Source organism: Diadema antillarum, unplaced genomic scaffold (genome assembly GCF_040938485.1).
Source record: "Diadema antillarum isolate AM-2024a unplaced genomic scaffold, OU_Dant_1.0 seq00001020_RagTag, whole genome shotgun sequence".
NCBI classification, from domain to species: domain Eukaryota; kingdom Metazoa; phylum Echinodermata; class Echinoidea; order Diadematoida; family Diadematidae; genus Diadema; species Diadema antillarum.
This window is the reverse complement of record NW_027271855.1, coordinates 182,783-204,365: the sequence shown is the minus strand read 5'-3', so window position 1 is coordinate 204,365 and position 21,583 is coordinate 182,783. Positions and strand designations below refer to the sequence as shown.

At 36.0% G+C, this 21,583-nt stretch overlaps 1 protein-coding gene across 1 annotated transcript in view; it reads left to right on the top strand.

The window, feature by feature from the left end:
• LOC139742777 (speract receptor-like) overlaps positions 1 to 21,583 on the top strand; it is a 482,274-nt gene that overhangs the window by 333,677 nt on the left and 127,014 nt on the right. The window contains exon 9 of the mRNA XM_071653295.1: positions 1,810 to 1,955. Coding sequence (XP_071509396.1) covers positions 1,810 to 1,955 — 146 coding nt within the window. The remainder of the gene's footprint in view (positions 1 to 1,809; positions 1,956 to 21,583) is intronic.

Here is a 21,583-nt window from a genome sequence, read left to right as displayed (position 1 = left end):
AGTCAAGATTGACTCAGTACTGTTGACCCATTTCACCTTTTTGAGTCCTCTTGTAAAATCAAGGGGTGCGACTTTTTGTTCGTTTTGTGATGCACGGTATAAATATACAACTGTATGTATGTATATATATATGTGTGTGTGTGTGTGTAAATATATATATATATGTATATATATATATATGTATATATATATATATATATATATATATTATGACAGCAATTCAATCTTTACTCGCGTGATATTTTTACTAAAATCTGACTTTTTTTGGTGTAGCTTTTCTAAGCTGGTACCTTGACTTCATTTTCGGCACATATTTGGACTATAAAGGTATTGATATACATAATATATATATATATATATATATATATATATATTTGGGTACAAATGTTTGGGTTCCAACACCTACTTCTTTTAAAGAAAGTTCTTTGGTATCACTTGGGTGACAGACTACTAATTAGATTCTTTGACATGGCTTCATTGAGATTTATATTCGTAAAAATCTGTCGATAAGATCTGAAACGTGATAGGTGCAATACAATCTTGATATTTGTCTTTAACCTATTCCACATATAAGTCACACTGGCAATTACCGCTGAACTATTGATAAATAGTATACACAATTGTTACTCGTGTGACACACGTGACGGAGTATCTCAAATCATACATGTGTTAGACTATCACGTGTCTGTAGAACCAGTAATCATTGCAGTATATAAACAGAAATGGTTAGGACGAGATTGCTTATGCAGGCGTCACATGGTCCCGAAATTTAGCAAAGATGGGCACAATAAAGGAAATCAGATTCGGTACAAGTATGATTTTTTGGTAGCCTTAGAAACTCCACCGGTGCGACGGTTATATGATGGCCCTCACGAATAATCCGATTGTTATACGATCGGAGCCGAATAGAAACGTCTTTTGCAGCCTGTTCCATGGGGGGGGGGGGTAGCGGTTAAGATAGGGGGAAAGAAGCAAGCAGAGAAATGGCAAACATACACCTTAGCATTTTGTTGCTTGATTGTTTCTTTCATATTCAAGTAGTATCAAACTAAAATGAGGGAGATGGGTAGTTGCCTTCCCCTTCTTCCTCGGTGCTTTTCTTTTTCTGCATGCTCTCTTGATGAACTGTTCACAAGGGTTGCGTTTGATGAGATGCACAACATGCTCCCGGGCATACTAGTTGTCAATGCTCTTCAATATATACCTCCCAGTGCACAGTTTTCTGATGTAAGTTGCATGATCACATTATTTTGCAAAGTTAGCAAATAAAATTAAAAATTCGAGCTGGAGGTTTGAAAAAAATATACTAGTCTTGTTAAAAAAAAAACCCAGCAGAATAAAAATTATTGTTTACAAAGAAAAAAAGAAAGTATTTGTACTATGACGCATTTGGTATCAAATGTCAAGAGCATTATTCTGTTAAATCTTGTATGTGATTTTGCAATCGCTCACACTCTCTTATCTTCTATTCTCTTAGAAAGAAAGGGAAATTGACCATGATATATGAGCCCGAAGGATAACAAATGTAGGCATCGTACAGGAAGCTCACATTTCATTTTAATGACAGACGATTTAGCTTAAATGAGTTATCACATGGTTTTCAGCTCTGCAAAAGACAACGGTATTCACAATGCGAGGCGTTTCATGCTGTTTTCATTTTTTTTCTTCTCTTATAATGAACGTTTTATGTGAATAAGTGGTTACTTCAATACGCGCATACAAACATTACTTTGTCAGAAGGCATATCATATTTCTTAGCCAGCATTATCATTTACCGAATTTAATTTTCCGTCAATTTTCATTTTCCAGGCGTGACTGGGGTCAGTAGTATGATAGACAAGGATGGCGATACCATTGCGAACGTCAGTGTCTTCTCCATTCAGCCTAACAAAAGTAGCGAAGTTGGTTACGTTATAGAGCCGGTCGCCATTTTTCAGGAGCAACACGGAACAACGGTAAGAGAACTGTCAATACATCACAAATCCTATTGTCCATGTTTCGTTCTCTGGCAGTGACTGAACGACAAATTGGTATAATATTAAAGATAACTCATGTTTCGTTTCTTATGGTTAATGATCAATCAATTAGAATGATCTCATAGCTCATAACAGAAAGTTTTGGGTGATGTTACACTAACATAATTTTTTCGTAGCTATATTATATCTCAATGTATTTATTGATACCTACGACTAAATTCATGTGATGGAGTAACCAGAAGTCTTGCCAGGAGACAAACTGAACGATCTCACAAATCTTCATACCTTGCAATTGATTTTGGATGACAAAATCATGTCTAATCATCTGCCATGTTGTCATGATAAACCCTTAAACAAAAAAGACGACGGAGCGTAGGAGCTTGGATTTTATTTTTCGAGACATATTCTATAAATATTACACAGCTGTCTACGTTAAGATTATAGCTCAAAATACAAACGATATTCCTTTCCATACTTATGAAAATATTTTTTAAAAAACCGTCATTTTTGTACTATGTAAAGGATTAACTTTTGTTGTTAGATAAAAGATACTAGATAATATATTCTACGAATATTACGTAGTTGTTTAAATTAAATTGTTCAATTATGGAGTACGATACAGTATGCGATCAGTGGTTTGGCAATGAATGAATGAATGAATTAATTAATTAATTGCCTTATTGTCCATGAAGGAAATTCTCTTTTCACTGGTTTTTTACATGTAGTCCACATAATGAACAAGACAAAAAAATACAATTACATATTACAAATTCAAAGGTACATATTGCATAACATATAATTCTGCTTCCCCAATGTATACATAAGGATAACATATGAAATAGACCAAGTATAGCATATGAAATAGACCAAGTATGGATAATACAACTTGTAAATCAATTTTGGCTAAAATATTCTGTATTATATAAAATCATAAAAAACTTCTAATAGTTGCTCATATAATGTCTTCATTTAAAGAAAAAACAGTATAATATAATCTTTAATTACAACATATGAGTTTAAGTTACAAAAATATATATACATGGTGAGATGTATGTGTGTGCAATAGCATTTGAGAGTAATATGAGGTATAGTGTGAGTAAGGGTGGTATGTATTTTGTATGTGTGAGTGTGTGTATGGGTGCGCGTGTGTGTCTGTGTTTGTGTGAGTAAATTCTTCTTACACACATTTCAGAATTACGTCATCAATGTAATGTTACATCAATGTTACATCTAATACACCAAAAAAGAAAAAAAAGAGAAAAATATAGAATTATCCATAGTTATTACGATCAATTGATATCTGGGTAAGATATTCATGACGGGTGTGACACAGACCTTCGGACTTGCGCATTATAGAGATGTATGGCGTTAGGGATGAACGATTGCCTGAAACGGTATTTCTGAGTACGTGGAACACACAAGCGAATACCTGAACGGTTGAAGGTAAAGTTTTCGTTGAGTGGGTAGGTGGGGTCCTGCATAATCTTCCGCAGTATGGAAGCAACTCTCTTCTTGATAGACATCATCGAGGGATGGCAAGTCTAGCCCTAATAAGCGTTGGACTATTTTTCTGGGACGATTTAGTTTCTTCAGATCACATTTTGTTGCTTGGGCAAAATAACACACAATATTATAAGTTAGAACACTCTCAATGATGGAGTTGTAGAATAGAGCAACGAGTCTATCTTCCACATGGAGCTAACGAAATAAAGCCTCTGATTTGCTTTTTCTGCAATGATTCGATATTTTTTGACCAGTTTAGTGAGTTGCTTATGGTCGTTCCCAAGTACTTGTATTCCTGGACTTGTTCCACTACTACCCCGTGAATTGTAACTGCCCTATGCTCAGTGGCATTACGTCTGTGATCTATGATCAACTCCTTTGTTTTCGACACATTTATTTATGGCACTGCATAATGGTGTTATTTTTTTGATAACTATCATGTGTGCAGGGAGATTGGAAAAAAAAAATTAGTAACCCATGAAATAAGCTTAAAGTGTCCTGACATTTCATTCTAATACAAAAATGTTGAAAAAGGCCCTTGCGAGGAGAATTCTCCTTACTTTGACTCTCTCTTTTTTTGGTGAGGACAGGTATCATGTACTCCTACAACTAGCCAAGCTCATCAGTCACAAAGTGATATTTTAGTCTTAGCACTATTTGCAAGTGATATTACTCGAAGAATAATACACATTGGCTAATAAGCGCACATCATTTGTGGCATACAAAAGTACGTACACGTACGTTCTTGAGAAACAAAACTTTACGATGATTCTGAGCTCTCGCTCGCGTTGTTCGCGCATATAAATGTGTATGAATAAATGTTTCTGAAAGGATATTGCATGACAAAGTAATGTGACTTCTGTTATTTTGAGTCAATAATAGCGTAGCACAAAATTTGATTGATTAGACGTGAAAATCTATACAATACATTCCGAAGCACTTGCTCTCTCTGCCCGTACTTAGAAAACTTATAGTTTTCATAAGTTATCATAATCCTTCGCAGTGATTTTTTTTTAAATATGTTTAATTCCCTAGAAATTTTTGTTTTTAAATGCTTTATAAACACAACTCTTATACCCTGTTTTTACAAAAAGTCCCTACCGTGGAAGTGGGGTATCCCGCTCCCAAGAATTTGCCTTCGCTCCCTCGCCGAGGATCTCACACCGTCACATAAATGTGTCCCCGTCGAGATTTTGCAAACAAACAAACAAACAAACAAATAAAAAACAAACCAACCCAACAAACAAACAAACCAAAAGTGTTCCGGCGCGCTTGACCATAACAATGCACAGGCCGTCATCGTTGCGATTGATAACTTGTATTAAACTCAAATCTCTCTCAAACGCGAAGCCACATAGTCCTACTAGTCTGGTAGGAATGGGGGGTACCCATGCACCCTCCGAACACATTTTTTTGACTTACTTTTTTGTAACCCTTAGGGTGTCTAGTTAATGAATTTTTTTGTTCCCAAGAAAAAATCGTGTCCCATGGGGGTCATTGGCGGCCATCTTGGCAGCCATCTTGGATTTTCAGGGAAAATCATTAATTTCCATAACTTTTGAACTACACAGCATAAAATTACAAATGAAGCATTTCTTCAGGGTAAATGTGACATGAGGAATCAATTGAAATGATTGTTTACGTGATCAAAGCAAGTTTGAAACAAGAAAAGCCTAGAAATATAAAAAAGTCAGTGTCATTTACACCGAAAAATACCCAAGTAGTTTAACTTTTGAATTACACAACATACAGGGACAAATAAAACATTTCTTCAGAGTTAATACGGCATGAGGAATCGTTTGAGATAGTTATTTACATGATTAAAGCAAGTTTCATACAAGAAAAGTCCAAAAATGCGAGAAAAACCTGTGTCGTTTAGTCTAGAAATTGCCCAAATAGTCCATAGGCATACGTGTCAATCTCATACCTCATAAGAGTGACTAACCACTTTGTCTTAACAGTTTGGCAGGAATGGGGGGGGGGGGGGTCCCCATGCACCCTCCTTTTTGTATCCCTTAGGGTGTCTATTTGATATCTCTTTTTTTTTTTTGTTTCCAGGTAAAAATCGTGTCACATGGGGATAATTGGCGGCCATCTTGGATTTGCGAGGAAAATCATTAATTTCTATAACTTTTGAACTTTCCAACATACAAGGACAAATAAAACATTTCTTCAGGGTAAATGTGCCATGAGGAATCGGTTGAGAAGGTTATTTACATGATTAAAACAAGTCTGATACAAGAAAAGTCCAAAAATACGAAAAACCGTGTCGTTTACTCTAGAAATTGCCGAAATAGTCCATATAAATACATGACAATCTCATACCTCATAACAGTGACTAACCACTTTGTCTTAACAGTCTGGTAGGAATGGGGGGGGGGGGGGGGTCCCATGCATCCTCCTTTTTGTATCCCTTAGGGTGTCTATTTGATTTTTTTTTTGTTTCCAAGTTAAAATCGTGTCCCATAGGGTCATTTTCGGCCATCTTGGATTTGCGAGGAAAATCTTTAATTTCTATAACTTTTGAATTTCACAACATGCAGGGACAAATATAACATTTCTTCAGGGTAAATGTATCATGAGGAATCGATTGAGATGGTTATTTACATGATTAAAGCAAGCTTGATACAAGAAAAGAACAAAATATGAAAAATTTAGTGTCGTTTACGCTGTAGAGTACCCGAATAATCCGTATAGTACATACCTGACAAACTACTCCACAAAAGTGACTTAACACTTTGTATTTAGATCATAGCTCAAATATGGTGTTTTGTATCAAAAACACATTCAACATAATCCTTAAAAAAATCAACTCCAAGCATTTTGAAGCCTCACTTGTTGAAATCAAATGAAGAATGTAAGCACTATGGCAATTCATATGCAAATACCCCTTTAAAAAATATCAGATCAAAAGAGGTAAACATACAAATTTAGATAACAACATGTGAAAGTGACTCATCGACAAAAATAAAACCTAAAATGAAATTGAACACTTTTTTTGCGAGCATTCTATTCCATTTGATTTTGTATTTGAAGAGTTTGAGTTGGGGGTATTTTCATGAAAGCAATCACTCTGCCAAAATGCTCGGTCGATTCCAACAATTTAAGTGCCAAAATGTTATCATCAAAACTTATCAAAAAGCATCAACTCTCTTCTGAAAAAGCTACATTGGCTATGTGTTGAACAGAGGATTGAGTATAAGATCAGTTTGGTTGTGTACAAGGCACTGAATGGCAGTTCTCCATCATATATATGTGATCTACTAGAGCCATATGTCCCAGCAAGAGAAAATCTACGTTCTGCAGACAAGTACCTGCTGGTGGAACACAGAGCACACAACTCTTGGGGAGCTCGTTCATTCCGCGTGGCTGCTGCAAAGATATGGAATGGCCTTCCACAGTCTATCCGCAGAGCTCTTACCACAGAATCTTTTAAAACAGCCCTCAAGACCCATCTCTTCAAATTGAAAAACTAGCCAATGTGTAAAAATGTATGTTTACACATTTGGAGACAATTACTTCCTGGAACTATTTCTTTTTATTTTAATTGTCATATCACAAGCGGTGCACCCATGAAATTTAAGCTGAATTATGTATTCATTTTGGAGCAAGCGCCATGAGCGCCTGACTTGGCGGATACCGGCGCTATACAAGACTTCATCATCATCATCATCATCATCATTTTAGATTAAGTTAAAAGTGGTTCATTCAAACGTATTTGTTTAATGCCTTCCTGTCTTAAAATAAAGATATGGATTTCGCTTGACAGCCAGAAATCCACTCAGTGAATAGAGACTGCTATATCAATGTGGATTGCGGCAACTGATTTTTGAATATATGCATACGAATGGCTATTGTGCTTACATTCTGTATTCTATTTCAACAAAAGAAAGTTGAAATTGTTTGAAATTAACTTTTCTTTCAAATTCGTTTAAAAGTTGTCTGATACAGGACACAATATTTAAGCTATGATCAAAAGACAAAGTGGTTAGTCACATTTTGTGACTTGTGTATATGTTTTCCATGAAGTATGGAATTATCCTATATCGAGAAAAGTAACACAATATGACTTCACTTTGTCAAAAGTATTCTGAATTCTCATCCTGTGCAATTATACAAACCACAGAAGCAGTAAGCGATATGTTAGCTTTTGGTTTCACACTTCTGTACTTTCCAGTCATCATCAAAACGATCATTGTAATCAGTGAATGGCTGTTCCTCTTCATCCTCCTCCATCTATACGCAGTAATTTTCTGAAGTAAGTTGATGAGGGAAGTGGGAAGGATAGGGCCACTTAACCACACCGGGTCCATGATACCGAAGGCTGTCTTCTGCCGCCCTTGTCCAGGATCAAAGGGGTTAGCGCACCAGAAGATTGGCTGGTCAGCTCGCTTAAAGATGGCAAGGTGGTGGTTCACACATTGAAAGTGTGGGATAAGGTAGCCTCTGCCAGGTGGGAGCATGGAGAAATCCACCTTGGATTTGGTCATCAGTTGCTCGCCCTCTCCCACCATCTGCTTCAGCATGAAGCGGGCACCATTAATAGACTTCTCCCGGGCCTTGCTATACATTTAAGGCATGTGAATGCTCTAATGTCATCTGTCACCTCTGGCTCCACAGACCACCCATCATCAAGATTTCTGAGGAAAAAAACATTGGCACATTATCAAGTCATACTTTAAGATTTCAGTAGTGTTTATTATGATATAATACTGAGCAACTAACTAGATTTCAGTAAGATATTTTTGAAATTATGATATCAGACTACTCTCACCTGAATGCTGTGTCGTACATGGGATGGATTTGTAGATTCTTAGGGGTCCAACTTTGCCCAACCCTTGAAGGCACTTAATTGTTACATCTTCCCCGGTAAACGCATAATAGTCCAAGTATTGTGGTACAGTAGTCAGCTCCCTTTGATTCTGTATTCCAGTTCACTGACATTCAAAATCAGGCAATACTTGACAGTCCGTTTATTAAGGAAGATACTACATTGTAGAAGTGAGGGGGATGAATTAAGCATGGAGCAAGGGGATCAAGAAAATGTCTGTGTCTGGAATCCTCACCAAAGCTATCTTGTACCCAAACTTAGCGGCGCACTTGAGATATGCTCTAGAGCACGACCCTGGTGTCCGTCTCCTCCTGGTTAGACAGCCGCTCATGGATATCGCCTATCGTCTCGTGGAACACATCGTTGTGTAAACAAAAGGAATGTAACAGCAGTCACATTCTCTGAAGCTTAAGTGATTCCTGTTACATTCTTTCTATTCACACAATGATGCGTCCCAGGAGACAATAAGCTCTATCCATGAGCGGCTGTCTAACCAGGAGATGGATACCAGGGTAGTGCTCTACCTCGAGTATTCCACTAAACTGGGTACAAAGCAGCTGTGGTGAGGACGCCAGACACAGACATGTTCTTGATCTTCTTGCACCATGCTTACTCCGTCACCCTCACTATCTTCCTTGATAAACGGAGTGTCGAACATTGCCAGATTGTGAATGTCGGTGAACTGGCATACAGAATCAAAGGGCGCTGACTACTGTACCACAATACTTAGACTACATGTGTTTACCGGGGAAGACGTAACAAGTGCCTTCAAGGGAAAGGGCGAAGTCGGACCCCTAAAGAATCTACAAAGCCACCCCATGTACCATACAGCATTCAGGTGAGAGTAGTCTGATATTATAATTTCAGCAATATTTTACTGAAATGTGGTAAATTGTTCAATATTACATTGTCATAAACACTGCTGAAATCTTAGAACATAACTTTATAATGTGCCAATGATTTTGCCCCCCTCAGAATGATGGGTGGTCTGTAGAGCCAGAGGTGACAGATGAGATTAGAGCATTCACATGCCTAATGTATGACCATGAGGCCTGGGAGAGTCTATGAACAACAGCATCATCCTGAGGTAGATGGTGGGAGAGGACCAACTCCAGAGTGGATTTCTCCATGTTCCAACCTTGAAGAGACAACCTTATCTCACACATTAAATGTGTGACACATCGCCTTGTCATCTTAAAGAGAGCTGCAACCAATCTTCTGGTGCTCTGTATATGACCCCTTTGATCCTGGACAAGGATGGCAGAAGACAGCCTTCGGTATCATGGAGCCAGTGTGGTCAACTGGCCCTATCTTTCCCACCTCCTTCTATGACTTGCTTTAGAAAGTTACTGAGGAGATGAAGGATGATGAAGAGGAGGAGGCTGACATTGATTACGATGATGGTTTTGTTAATGACTAGAAATAACATGTGTGAAATGGAAAGCTGACATATCGCTTACCGCTTCTGTGGTTTGTACAGCCACTCAGGATGAGAATTCAGAATACTTTTAGCAAAGTGAAATCATACTGTATTACTTTATTTTTTCAATATGCATTAATTCCGTACTTCATGGAAAGCGTATACACACGTCACAGATGTAAAAATCACTTTGTCTTTTGATAATAGCTTAAATGTTGCGTCTTGTTTCAGACAACTTTTAACAGAATTTGAAAGAAAACTTAATTCCAATCAATTTGAACTTTCTTTTGTTGACTTTGAATACAGAATGTAAGCACAAAAGCAATTCATATGCAAATATCCCGAAGTAAAAGTAGCAGCAATTTACATTGATAACAGTCCTTATTCACAGGGTAGATTTCCGGCTGTCAAGTGATTTTTTCTCTTTGTTTCTGACAATAAGCTTTAAAAAGTTCAAATGAAAACATTTTGGCACCTAAATTTTTGAAGTCGACTAAACATGTTGGCACAGTGATCGTTTTGAATACAAAATGAAACGAAATTGAACGCCCACAAAGAGTGTTAAATTTCATTTCAAGTTTTATGTTTGTCCATTAGTCACTTTCATGTGTTGTGATCAACATTATTATCATGTGTGACCTCCTCTGACCACTTATTTTAAGGGTATTTGTATATGAATTGCCATAGTGCTTACATTCTTCATTCGATTTCACCTAGTGCGGGGTTACAATGCTTGACATTAATTTTCACTTCAGATTCTATTACATGTTTTTGATACAAAACAAAATAGGCCTGTTTGGGCAATGATCTAAAGACAAAGTAGTCAGTCACGCTTGTTAGGTATACAATTTTTCATGTATGTTGCATGAAATATTTGAGCAATTTCCAGAGTAACAACACTTAATTTTTCATATTTTTGGACATTTCTTGTATCAAACTTGCTTTCATCAAAACTTGCTTTCATCATGTGAATGACCATCTCAATTAATTCCTCATGCTGCGTTTCTTCTGAAGAAATGTTTTATTTGCCCCTGCATGTTATGTATAGTTCAAAAGTTGAACTATTTGGGTGCTTTTCGGTGTAACCGACACTGGATATTTCATACTTTTGGACTTTTCTTGTATCAGACTTGTTTTAATCATGTTAATAATCATCTCAGTCGATTCCTCATGCCACATTTCCCCTGAAGAAATGTTTTATTTGTCCTTGTATGTTGGAAAGTTCAAAAGTTAGAGAAATTAATGATTTTCCTCGCAAATCCAAGATGGCCGTGTGACACGATTTTTACTTGGAAACAAAAAAAAAACATCAAATAGACACCCTAAGGGATACAAAAAAAAGGAGGGTGCATGGGGATCCCCCATTCCTACAAGACTATTAAGACAAAGTGGTTAGTCACTCTTATGAGGTATATGAGATTGTCATGTATGTATATGGACTATTTGGGGAATTTCTAGACTAAACGACACTGGTTTTTCTCGCATTTTTGGACTTTTCTTGTATGAAACTTGCTTTAATCATGTAAATAACTATCGCAAACGATTCCTCATGCCGTATTCACTCTGAAGAAATGTTTTATTTGTCCCTGTATGTTGTGTAATTCAACAGCAAAACTATTTGGGTATTTTCGGTGTCAACGACACTGAAATTTTCATATTTTTAGGCTTTTCTTGTTTCAAACTTGCTTTAATCATGTAGATAACCATTTCAATCGATTCCTCATGTCACATTTACTTTGAAGAAATGCTTTATTTGTAATTTTATGCTGTGTAGCTCAAAAGTTATGGAAATTAATGATTTTCCCTGAAAATCCAAGATGGCTGCCAAGATGGCCGCCAATGACCCCCATGGGACACAATTTTTTCTTGGGAACAAAAAAAAATCAGTAACTAGACACCCTAAGGGTTACAAAAAAGTAAGTTAAAAAAATGTGTTCGGAGGGTGCATGGGGACCCCCATTCCTACCAGACTATACTACCAGCAATGGAAACTGTTCTCCTTTTTGCTCCTGTAATAGCTAAAAAAGAGGGGGATCTTACTTCAGGTTTCAGGTTTATTCAACACTTCCATAAAAATCAACATATAACAGAAACAAACAGCATTACAAACAATAAGACTACATAAAAACATTAGTATTACAACAACATTCATGACAAATACGGCAAAACAAAATAATTGGATAGTGTTAGGAGACAAGCATGAAGGCACAGTCTTATATTTAAGCTTGTTTCCAAAAATACATATATATTATAATGAATCATGTAATCGAAAATATCTTTCATAAATATAAAAACATATAAATTTCATCAAATCAAAACAAGATTATACGTGCCTATATGTGACCCTGCACCTCAAAACAAACAAAAAGTCGCCAGACATGAATTTTTAGTTAAGACCATATTCTGAAAGAGCAGACTTTAAGCTTTAAAATGATGTATAACTCAAATCAAATGGACTCTCTTAACCTATCTAAATATTGGAAAGAAAGCACAAACTCAGGAAAAGTGTGAACTGAGAAAAGAGGCTCTGAAGTACAGTGTCTATTCAAGCGCTTATTCTTTACCAAACCGTGCTGGCTGTGCGATGAATGGGACAAAAAACAGGACGTAAACCACCAGAGTAACAACGATGAAGGGATAATTAGATTAAATGAAATTAAGCATGCCTCATTAACACATTCTGTCCATAATTAATGGCAATTTTCCAAGCAGTAGCACTATCCTTTCATTAGTTATTAGAGATGAAAGTGAAGAGTGTGGACAAGGTTTTTCAGAAATGAAAAAGGGATTCTAAAGACACACCTAATCACACTATTCTACCAAAAATGTTCGAGATAAACTGCTAAAAAAACACACTTTCCTGCCCGTTTTAGGATACCAACTTTTAGCATAATGTAAAAGAAGACCCGCTCTTTCAGAAAATATGAAAAAGTCAAGTTCGGCTAGGTGGACCCATTTCACTTATTTTCAGTCCTCACGTAAAATCAGTGTGTGCGACTTTATGTTCGTTTTGAGGTGCATTGTCACATATGCAGATACACACATACACACACACACATACACACACCTACACACAAACAGCCTAACTATCAAAAAATTCATTGTATCGATTTGAAAGGTATAACTTGTATCTCCTTTGGAATCATCGTAATGACGTGCTGCTTCTAATATCTGGAGGAATTTCGTTCCATATTTTAGGTCCATTGACAAATATCGATTTTTGAGATTGCAAGGATCTGGCAAGAGGAACAGCATGTATATTTGCATTTCTCATGCTTTATCTACAAATAATATATACAGTAATTCAAAATGATCTCATAAACTCTTAGAAATAATATGGTTAAAACATTAACACATAAATATTGCACACTGATAAATGTAAATATCTTGAAACCTCAAAAGTTTGAACTGGTAAAATATTGGAGTAGTATGGGCATAGTAATCACTGCGATTTATCGAACGGAATAAGTTTCTTTTGAAACAACAATATTCGATTTACATTTGACATATTAGAATTGGCCCATATTACCGAACAATAATTCAAATGCAGGAGAACTAATGTATTGTACAACGTTATCAAAGTATTTTTGGGTAAGAATTTCAATCTTTTAAATATTGTTGAAGATGACACGAGTGTGCTCATTCCAGTTCAATTTATTATCAATTGTAACACCACGAAATTTAATGGAATTACATTGTTTTATCGTAATATCTTTAAGTTTAATCTTTATATCACATATATTAATCTGTTTATTGATAATATCATATAATTTGTTTTCTTTACATTAATTACAAGCCTATTACAAACAAACCAATTAGCAAGTTTAGTAAATTCCTTATTGCAATTACTTTGGAGTACATAATGATCATTATCGGACATAAACACACTCGTGTCATCCGCAAATAATATCATTTGTGATTTATTAGAAACATTGACCGTGTCATTAATGTAAAGCAAAAAAGGAGTGGGCCTAAAATGGATCCCTGGGACACACCGCATCTTACCGACATCAACTTTGATTCCACACATCTTCAGAAGTTATACATTTCCACTTTGATACTGTGGAAATAACGCCGGTACTAATCACGGCTCCTCTCAGAATTTTTTTCCCGAACCCAACGTGTTTGGTTGGAGCACCGGGAGAAGTCCCAGCAAGTGCCCATCACACTATGGGAAAGTCTTGCTTGTCGAGACTTTCCACCCAGTCTGAACGCGGTGCAAAAATACAACACCACGCACGGTGGCCATTGGTGACGCCCCACCCCCCCCCCCCCGCCCCCTTTGCAACTTCAGCTATGATTTTTCCCCGCACAGAAAGACATTGGAACATGCGTGGACGTCAGTCGAAAAAAAAAATAATAAAAATAACACCTCGATCTCTCAAGTGCCCCTATAGAAACGAACAGGATCCAGTCTGAACGCTTTGTGCACTTCCAGTGTACAGTGTATTTCCTTTCTCTTGACGACCTTGTATGAAACGTATGTATGCGCTGCTCGGCCGAACACAAACACAAATGAAACTTTAATTGAAGTGTGTGAAATTTTTGGGATGAAATTCCAAATCAAAGAACGCAAACACACCTACAATTGTATTTATATGTGTTTAATTATATATATATATATATATATACATATATATATATATATGGGTGAAAACATTGAACGATGTACAATTGGGCAAATCAGGGGTCAAAATTAAAAAACGCGACTCACTGATAAAAATATATCTCAGTCAAATCTCATTGATATCAGCTTTCTTGCAAACCCCATTATACTGGGATATCTCCAAGGGTGTTGTTTTTATTCAAGGTTATATAGAACTGTGACATATTGGCGAACGTCTCTGACTAAAACAAACCTTGTTTTAGTGAAAATTCAAATCAAGGGTAGAAAAACGTTCAAATGAATATATTTTCATCTTGCTCATGCTTTTGAAGACTGTGTTAATTTGTTCCTAAAATATTGTTTACCTCCTGTGAAGTTTACAAAAGCTAATATACACGGAAGAGAAGGTAAAAGTGGAGTTTTTGTCATTTAAGCAGAGATTTTTATATTCTTATCTTCACTTTCATCTCATTTGAACAAAACATATAGCAGGGGTCTCATTTGTTTAAATGTTAATGTTTAGTAGATACTAATAATGAATTTAGTGCATTTCGTTTGGTCAAATCCCATAAAAGCCCTTTACAGATGCTGAAAGTAAGCCATGTTTTGATCAGAGACGTTCAGGTTTCACTCATAGACGTTCCTCAGACATAGACAATAAAAACGATGTCCTTTGATCCATAATTACGAGGTTTGTGAACAAACAACATTATTCTTTTATCAAACACATGTTTATCTTTTGTCAACAATTCAGAATGGCGATTTGAACTTGAATTATTTTTCATAATAACCGATTGTAACTACAAACCTCCATATTGTAAGAGGAATTTCGATTTCTACACCAAAAATCAACAACAAACCTGTCCTTGTTATATTATTCATATCTTACAACACTTTTGAATGACAGACAAATAAAAATTACACGAAATACTTGCAAGTTTGACTACCTAGCCTAAATCATTTGTTTATATCAGAGACATTTGCTTTTCCATCAGGGACGTTTTGGCTGTAAGTTATCACTAGAATTAAACACCAAACTCCCTATTTTAAAAGATGCTCGTAACTCAACATTCCACATTCATTGACAAATCATTTACCTAGGCATATATGTCAAGAATTGTTTTTGTTTATGATGACCACTACTTTGTATTTCACCTTCCGATGTATACGAAGGTGTGCCCACATGCTATCAATATTGTATATGTTTTCTTTCAAATGTAGTCCAAATATATAACAAAGGTAAACACGAATTTACTAATACTATTTTAATTTTACCACTATACCTCAAATATGATTGTAAGTGTATGTTAGGCCAATTCGGATTTTTATTAGGGACCGTACCTAGGCCACTGTTATGATGTCGTCTCAGAAAGCTGAAATTAACCTATACTCATCCTAGAAGCATCAAATTCCGCTGTGTTTTTTTGTATACTATGGCAGATATAAATTGTAAACGCCAAACTCAAAAGAATATAAACGGCGTGGTACAGCAAACGTTTGACCAAAAATAACTGAAAATCTCTTTCAAGAGGTTGACAATGATAACATTACAATATCACATTTTACCTGTCACATCGGTAGGGGATTATCAATCCTTCTTTCTACTCGAAGGCGATACATAAGTAGTGTTGTAGAGGAAACTAAGTAAAGGGACATTCTTAATAGACGTTTTCTTGTTTCATTACAGATGTTAGTATTTTTCCTTTTCTCATGTATTTGGCTTACAAACCTCAAAAATAATACCACTAGAATATCTCACCTTACTTCTAAGAGAAAAATAGTCTATTACAGGGGAAATTCAACCCAAATATGAGCTAGCCGCTGATAAGAAAGAATAAAATCTTCCGGGCTCGAGAAATATACAGAAGTTATGACGTTTTGAAGTTTCGCTAATTATTCAGGAAACAGTTTTTGAACGGTCATTATGAATATGCAAATGGCAAATTGAGCTTGTCATTCCCTCACAACTTGCCGTAATGTTTGCACATAAACATTTTGAAATTTTCAGTTTTTCATTCAAACACAATTATGCCCGAGGCTTAAATCCGGGTATATCTCACTGATCACTATTCTGAAGGTAATCAACCAGGAATAGCATCATGTTTCAGATTTCAAAGACAGAAAATTGAATTTTCGTTATTTTTTGTACACGATCAATGGAAAATTGTGAGGTTATGACATGGCTAGCTCACTCACTTCCATGTTCTTATCAACTGTACGAGAACTTGTTTGCAGAAATTAGCAAAACTTCAAAAAGGCAGTTAATTAAGGGTGCAATTAAGCACAATTAAGGGTGCAAGTATGCACCGCAGGTGTGCTGCTATTGTTACAAATTAGGTGCAAATTTGAACATTTATTTCTTAGCGTGTAAGCCTCAGATTTTACAGGCTCAAAAGCAAACGTAGTGATGTGCATTAAAAACAGAGTCCGCATTATAACATTGAATTGTATTTCCCCTCTACTTGGTATTCCATGTCCTCAATCAGTGCATGGTACCGACTGCGTCGCTTGCTACCTGAAATAGGGGTTGGGATAGTCATTATTTTGTAAACAGATGGCACTTCCAAGATGTCCGTCCGGTCTTGCCAGTACCACGGCCGTTGTCTGGAACTTGTAGGCTCCATGAACATGACTGAGCCTAAAGATCCTGAGCAGGACGAAATTCTAATATTCGGAGCATTTAAAATCCATCCGGTCTTTCCATCTTGCTGTAAGAAAAAAGATAGAGTTAAAAATGATATTAAAATAAATCTATCATGCACTGGAAGAACAATGTGCACACAAATGAACGTCTCTGATCAAAATTATAAAATCAACATTGTTTTTAGATTGCGTAACTTACCTAGAACGATGTATGTATACGAGGGCCATATACTGTGGAATGATGAAAGATCTACTCCTTACTGTAGTAGTTGAAAATATGTAAAACGTTCAGTGTAACGTCTCTGACGTAAACATCTTTGCTTATCAGTAATTAATGGGTTTTATTTTTACAAGACATTGACATTATATTTGGATTGAGGAACCTATGTGCTACAAGCATAGGCACCAATTCGCCATGATGGGTCATTGATATTGGTTTGAGAGCAGATCCTAATTGTTCAGAGAACGTCTCTGACCAAAACCTGTTTTTCTTATACATTTCTGCTTCTCTCACAAAAAATACGTAAACTAAAATGACTACTACATAATAATCATAGACCATTGACCTATTACTAGTCATAAAACATAGTTTCTGTCCTGGCAATGTGTTTACACTTGCTCAATCAACAGAAAATCTTAAATTTGAAACTCTTTTACATATTTTCAACATCTTTCAGGAAGCTTCATTTTTCTTAATACTATAACACGCTCGTCTTAACTTGGTTCTACTTGTTCCTATTACACTAACTGAGCCCATCCAGAAATAAATTTACTTTAATGTTCTCATAATTTGTATAGTGGATGTCTTTATTTCATGAAACAGTATTTTTCAGAGACGTTTTTCATTTTGCTCAGAGACGTGCGGTCTTTGATATTCGTGCAGATTCTTAAATATTTACTGTCTATCCTCTTTTAATTTACCTCTAATCCAAAGATTAAAATACATAATTTCACAAATGATACTGATTGGAAAATCTACGGAATAATAATTCTAATAAATCGGCACAAACAGCAGGAAAGTTTTTGTTATTACTCACATTTTCAAGATTTGTGGGTATTTCTGTCGTTGAACTGTGCTGACTCGATTCCAGGATGGCTCGTCAGTGAGTAAAATAAGCACGCAAATAAAGTATCATGCAGTGCGAAAGTGCCAGATGAGGGAATATCCCTTCAGAGACTTTCAATCAGGGACATTCGTTTTGATCAGAGACATTCGCCAATTCAGGTTTTCAACCAGAGCTCATTTTTGTGGACAGTATGCTACTAAAGTTGCCAATCATCATAGTCGCCTGGCTCACACTGACATACTGATAACCACTTTTTATCTGAAGCATAATCCACTTTCATTAATGACACCATTAAACAACTGAACATCTCTGATGGCTATTCAGTATAATTTTTTTTTAATGAGCAGCCACACGATTATTTCACACAGCTCACACACAAATTTTGATGGAATGGTAGAATGGTTCAACGTTTTCATATATGGGTGAAAACGTTGAATGATGTACAATTGGCCATTTTCGGGCTTTTCGATATTCAAACCCTTGTAAAATTGTCACCTGGGGGTGTTTTTCATGGTTTTAGGTATCATTGTTGAATTCACTTATGTCTGAAAGAGAACGTCCCTGAATGAATTATCTTTTTCTTAACGCCAAAAATTCAGGATGACTATGAAAGCATGTAAGGCCATATCTATTTAGCGTCTTATCCATACTACCATTCCATCAAAATTTGTGAGTGAGCTGTGTGAAATAATCGTGTGGTGGCTCATTAAAGAAAATTATACTGAATAGCCATCAGAGATGTTCAGTTGTTTAATGGTGTCATTAATGAAAGTGGATTATGCTTCAGATAAAAAGTGGTTATCAGTATGTCAGTGTGAGCCAGGCGACTATGATGATTGGCAACTTTAGTAGCATACTGTCCACAAAAATGAGCTCTGGTTGAAAACTTGAATTGGCGAATGTCTCTGATCAAAACGAATGTCCCTGATTGATAGTCTCTGAAGGGATATTCCCTCATCTGACACTTTCGCACTGCGTGATACTTTATTTGCGTGCTTATTTTACTCACTGACGAGCCATCCTGGAATCAAGTCAGCACAGTTCAACGACAGATATGCCCCCAAATCTTGAAAATGTGAGTAATAACAAAAACTTTCCTGCTGTTTGTGCCGATTTATTAGAATTATTATTCCGTAGATTTGCCAGTCAGTATCATTTGTGAAATTATGTATTTTAATCTTTGGATCAGAAGTCAATTAAAAGATGATAGACAGTAAATATGTAAGAATCTGAACGAAGATCAAAGACCGCACGTCTCTGAGCAAAATGAAAAACGTCTCTGAAAAATACTGTTTCATGAAATAAAGACATTCACTATACAAATTATGAGAACATCAAAGTAAATCTATTTCTGGATGGGCTCAGTTAGTGTAATAGGAACAAGTAGAACCAAGTTAAGACGAGCGTGTTATGGTATTAAGAAAAATGAAGCTTCCTGAAAGATGTTGAAAATATGTAAAAGAATTTCAAATTTAAGATTTTCTGTTGATTGAGCAAGTGTAAACACATTGCCAGGACAGAAACTATGTTTTATGACTAGTAATAGGTCAATAGTCTATGATTATTATGTAGTAGTCACTTTAGTTTACGTATTTTTTGTGAGAAAGGCAGAAATGTAAGAAAAACAGGTGTAGGTCAGAGACGTTCTCTGAAAAAATAGGATCTGCTCTCAAACCGATATCAATGACCCATCATGGCGAATTGGTGCCTATGTTTGTAGCACATAGGCTCCTCAATCCAAATATAATGCCAATGTCTTGCAAAAATCAAACCCATTAATTACTGATAAGCAAAGATGTTTACGTCAGAGACGTTACACTGAACGTTTTACATATTTTCAACTACTACAATAAGGAGTAGATCTTTCATTATTCCACAGTATATGGCCCTCGTATACATACATCGTTCTAGGTAATTTACGCAATCTAAAAACAATGTTGATTTTATAATTTTGATCAGAGACGTTCATTTGTGTGCACATTGTTCTTCCAGTGCATGATAAATTTATTTTAATATCATTTTAACTCTATCTTTTTTTTTCTTACAGCAAGATGGAAAGACCGGATGGGTTTTAAATGTTCCGAATATTAGAATTTCGTCCTGCTCAGGATCTTTAGGCTCAGTCATGTTCATGGAGCCTACAAGTTCCAGACAACGGCTGTGGTACTGGCAAGACCGGACGGACATCTTGGAGGTGCCATCTGTTTACAAAATAATGACTATCCCAACCCTTGTTTCAGGTAGCAGTCGGTACCATGCACTGATTGAGGACATGGAATACCAAGTGGAGGGGAAATACAATTCAATGTTATAATGCGGACTCTGTTTTTAATGCAAATCACTACGTTTGCTTTTGAGCCTGTAAAATCTGACCTTCAGAATAGTGAATAGTGATCAGTGAGATATACCCGGATTTAAGCCTCGGGCATAATTATGTTTGAATGAAAAACTGAAAATTTTAAAAATGTTTATGTGCAAACATTATGGCAAGTTGTGAGGGAATGACAAGCTCAATTTGCCATTTGCATATTCATAATGACCGTTCAAAAACTGTTTCCTGAATAATTAGCGAAACTTCAAAACGTCATAACTTCTTTATATATTTCTTGAGCCCGGAAGATTTTATTCTTTCTTATGAGCGGCTAGCTCATATTTGGGTTGAATTTCCCTGTAATAGACTCTTGTTCTCTTAGAAGTAAGGTGAGATATTCTAGTGGTATTATTTCTTAGGTTTGTAAGCCAAATACATGAGAAAAGGAAAAATACTAACATCTCTGATGAAACAAGAAAACGTCTATTAAGAATGTCCCTTTACTTAGTTTCCTCTACAACACTACTTATGTATCGCCTTCGAGTAGAACGAAGGGTTGATAATCCCCTACCGATGTGACAGGTAAAATGTGATATTTTAATGTTATCATTGTCAACCTCTTGAAAGAGATTTTCAGTTCATTTTTGGTCAAACGTTTGCTGTACCACACCGTTGATATTCTTTTGTGTTTGGCGTTTACTATTTGTATCTGCCATAGTATACAAAAAAGCATAGCGGAATTTGATGCTTCTAGGATGAGTATAGGTTAATTTCAGCTTTCTGAGACGACATCATAACAGTGGCCCAGGTACGGTCCCTAATAAAAATCCGAACTGGCCTGACATACACTTACAATCATATTTGAGGTATAGTGGTCAAATTAAAATAGTACATGCTGTAGTAGTAAATTCGTATTTACCTTTGTTATAGATTTGGACTACATTTGAAAGAAAACATATACAATATTGATAGCATGTGGGCACACCTTCGTATACATCGGAAGATGAAACACAAAGTAGTGGTCATCATAAACAAAAACAAGTCTTGACATATATGCCTAGGTAAATGATTTGTCAATGAATGTGGAATGTTGAGTTACGAGCATCTTTTAAAATAGGGAGTTTGGTGTTTAATTCTTGTGATAACTTACAGCCAAAACGTCCCTGATGGAAAAGCAAACGTCTCTGATATAAACAAATGATTTAGGTTAGGTAGTCAAACTTGCA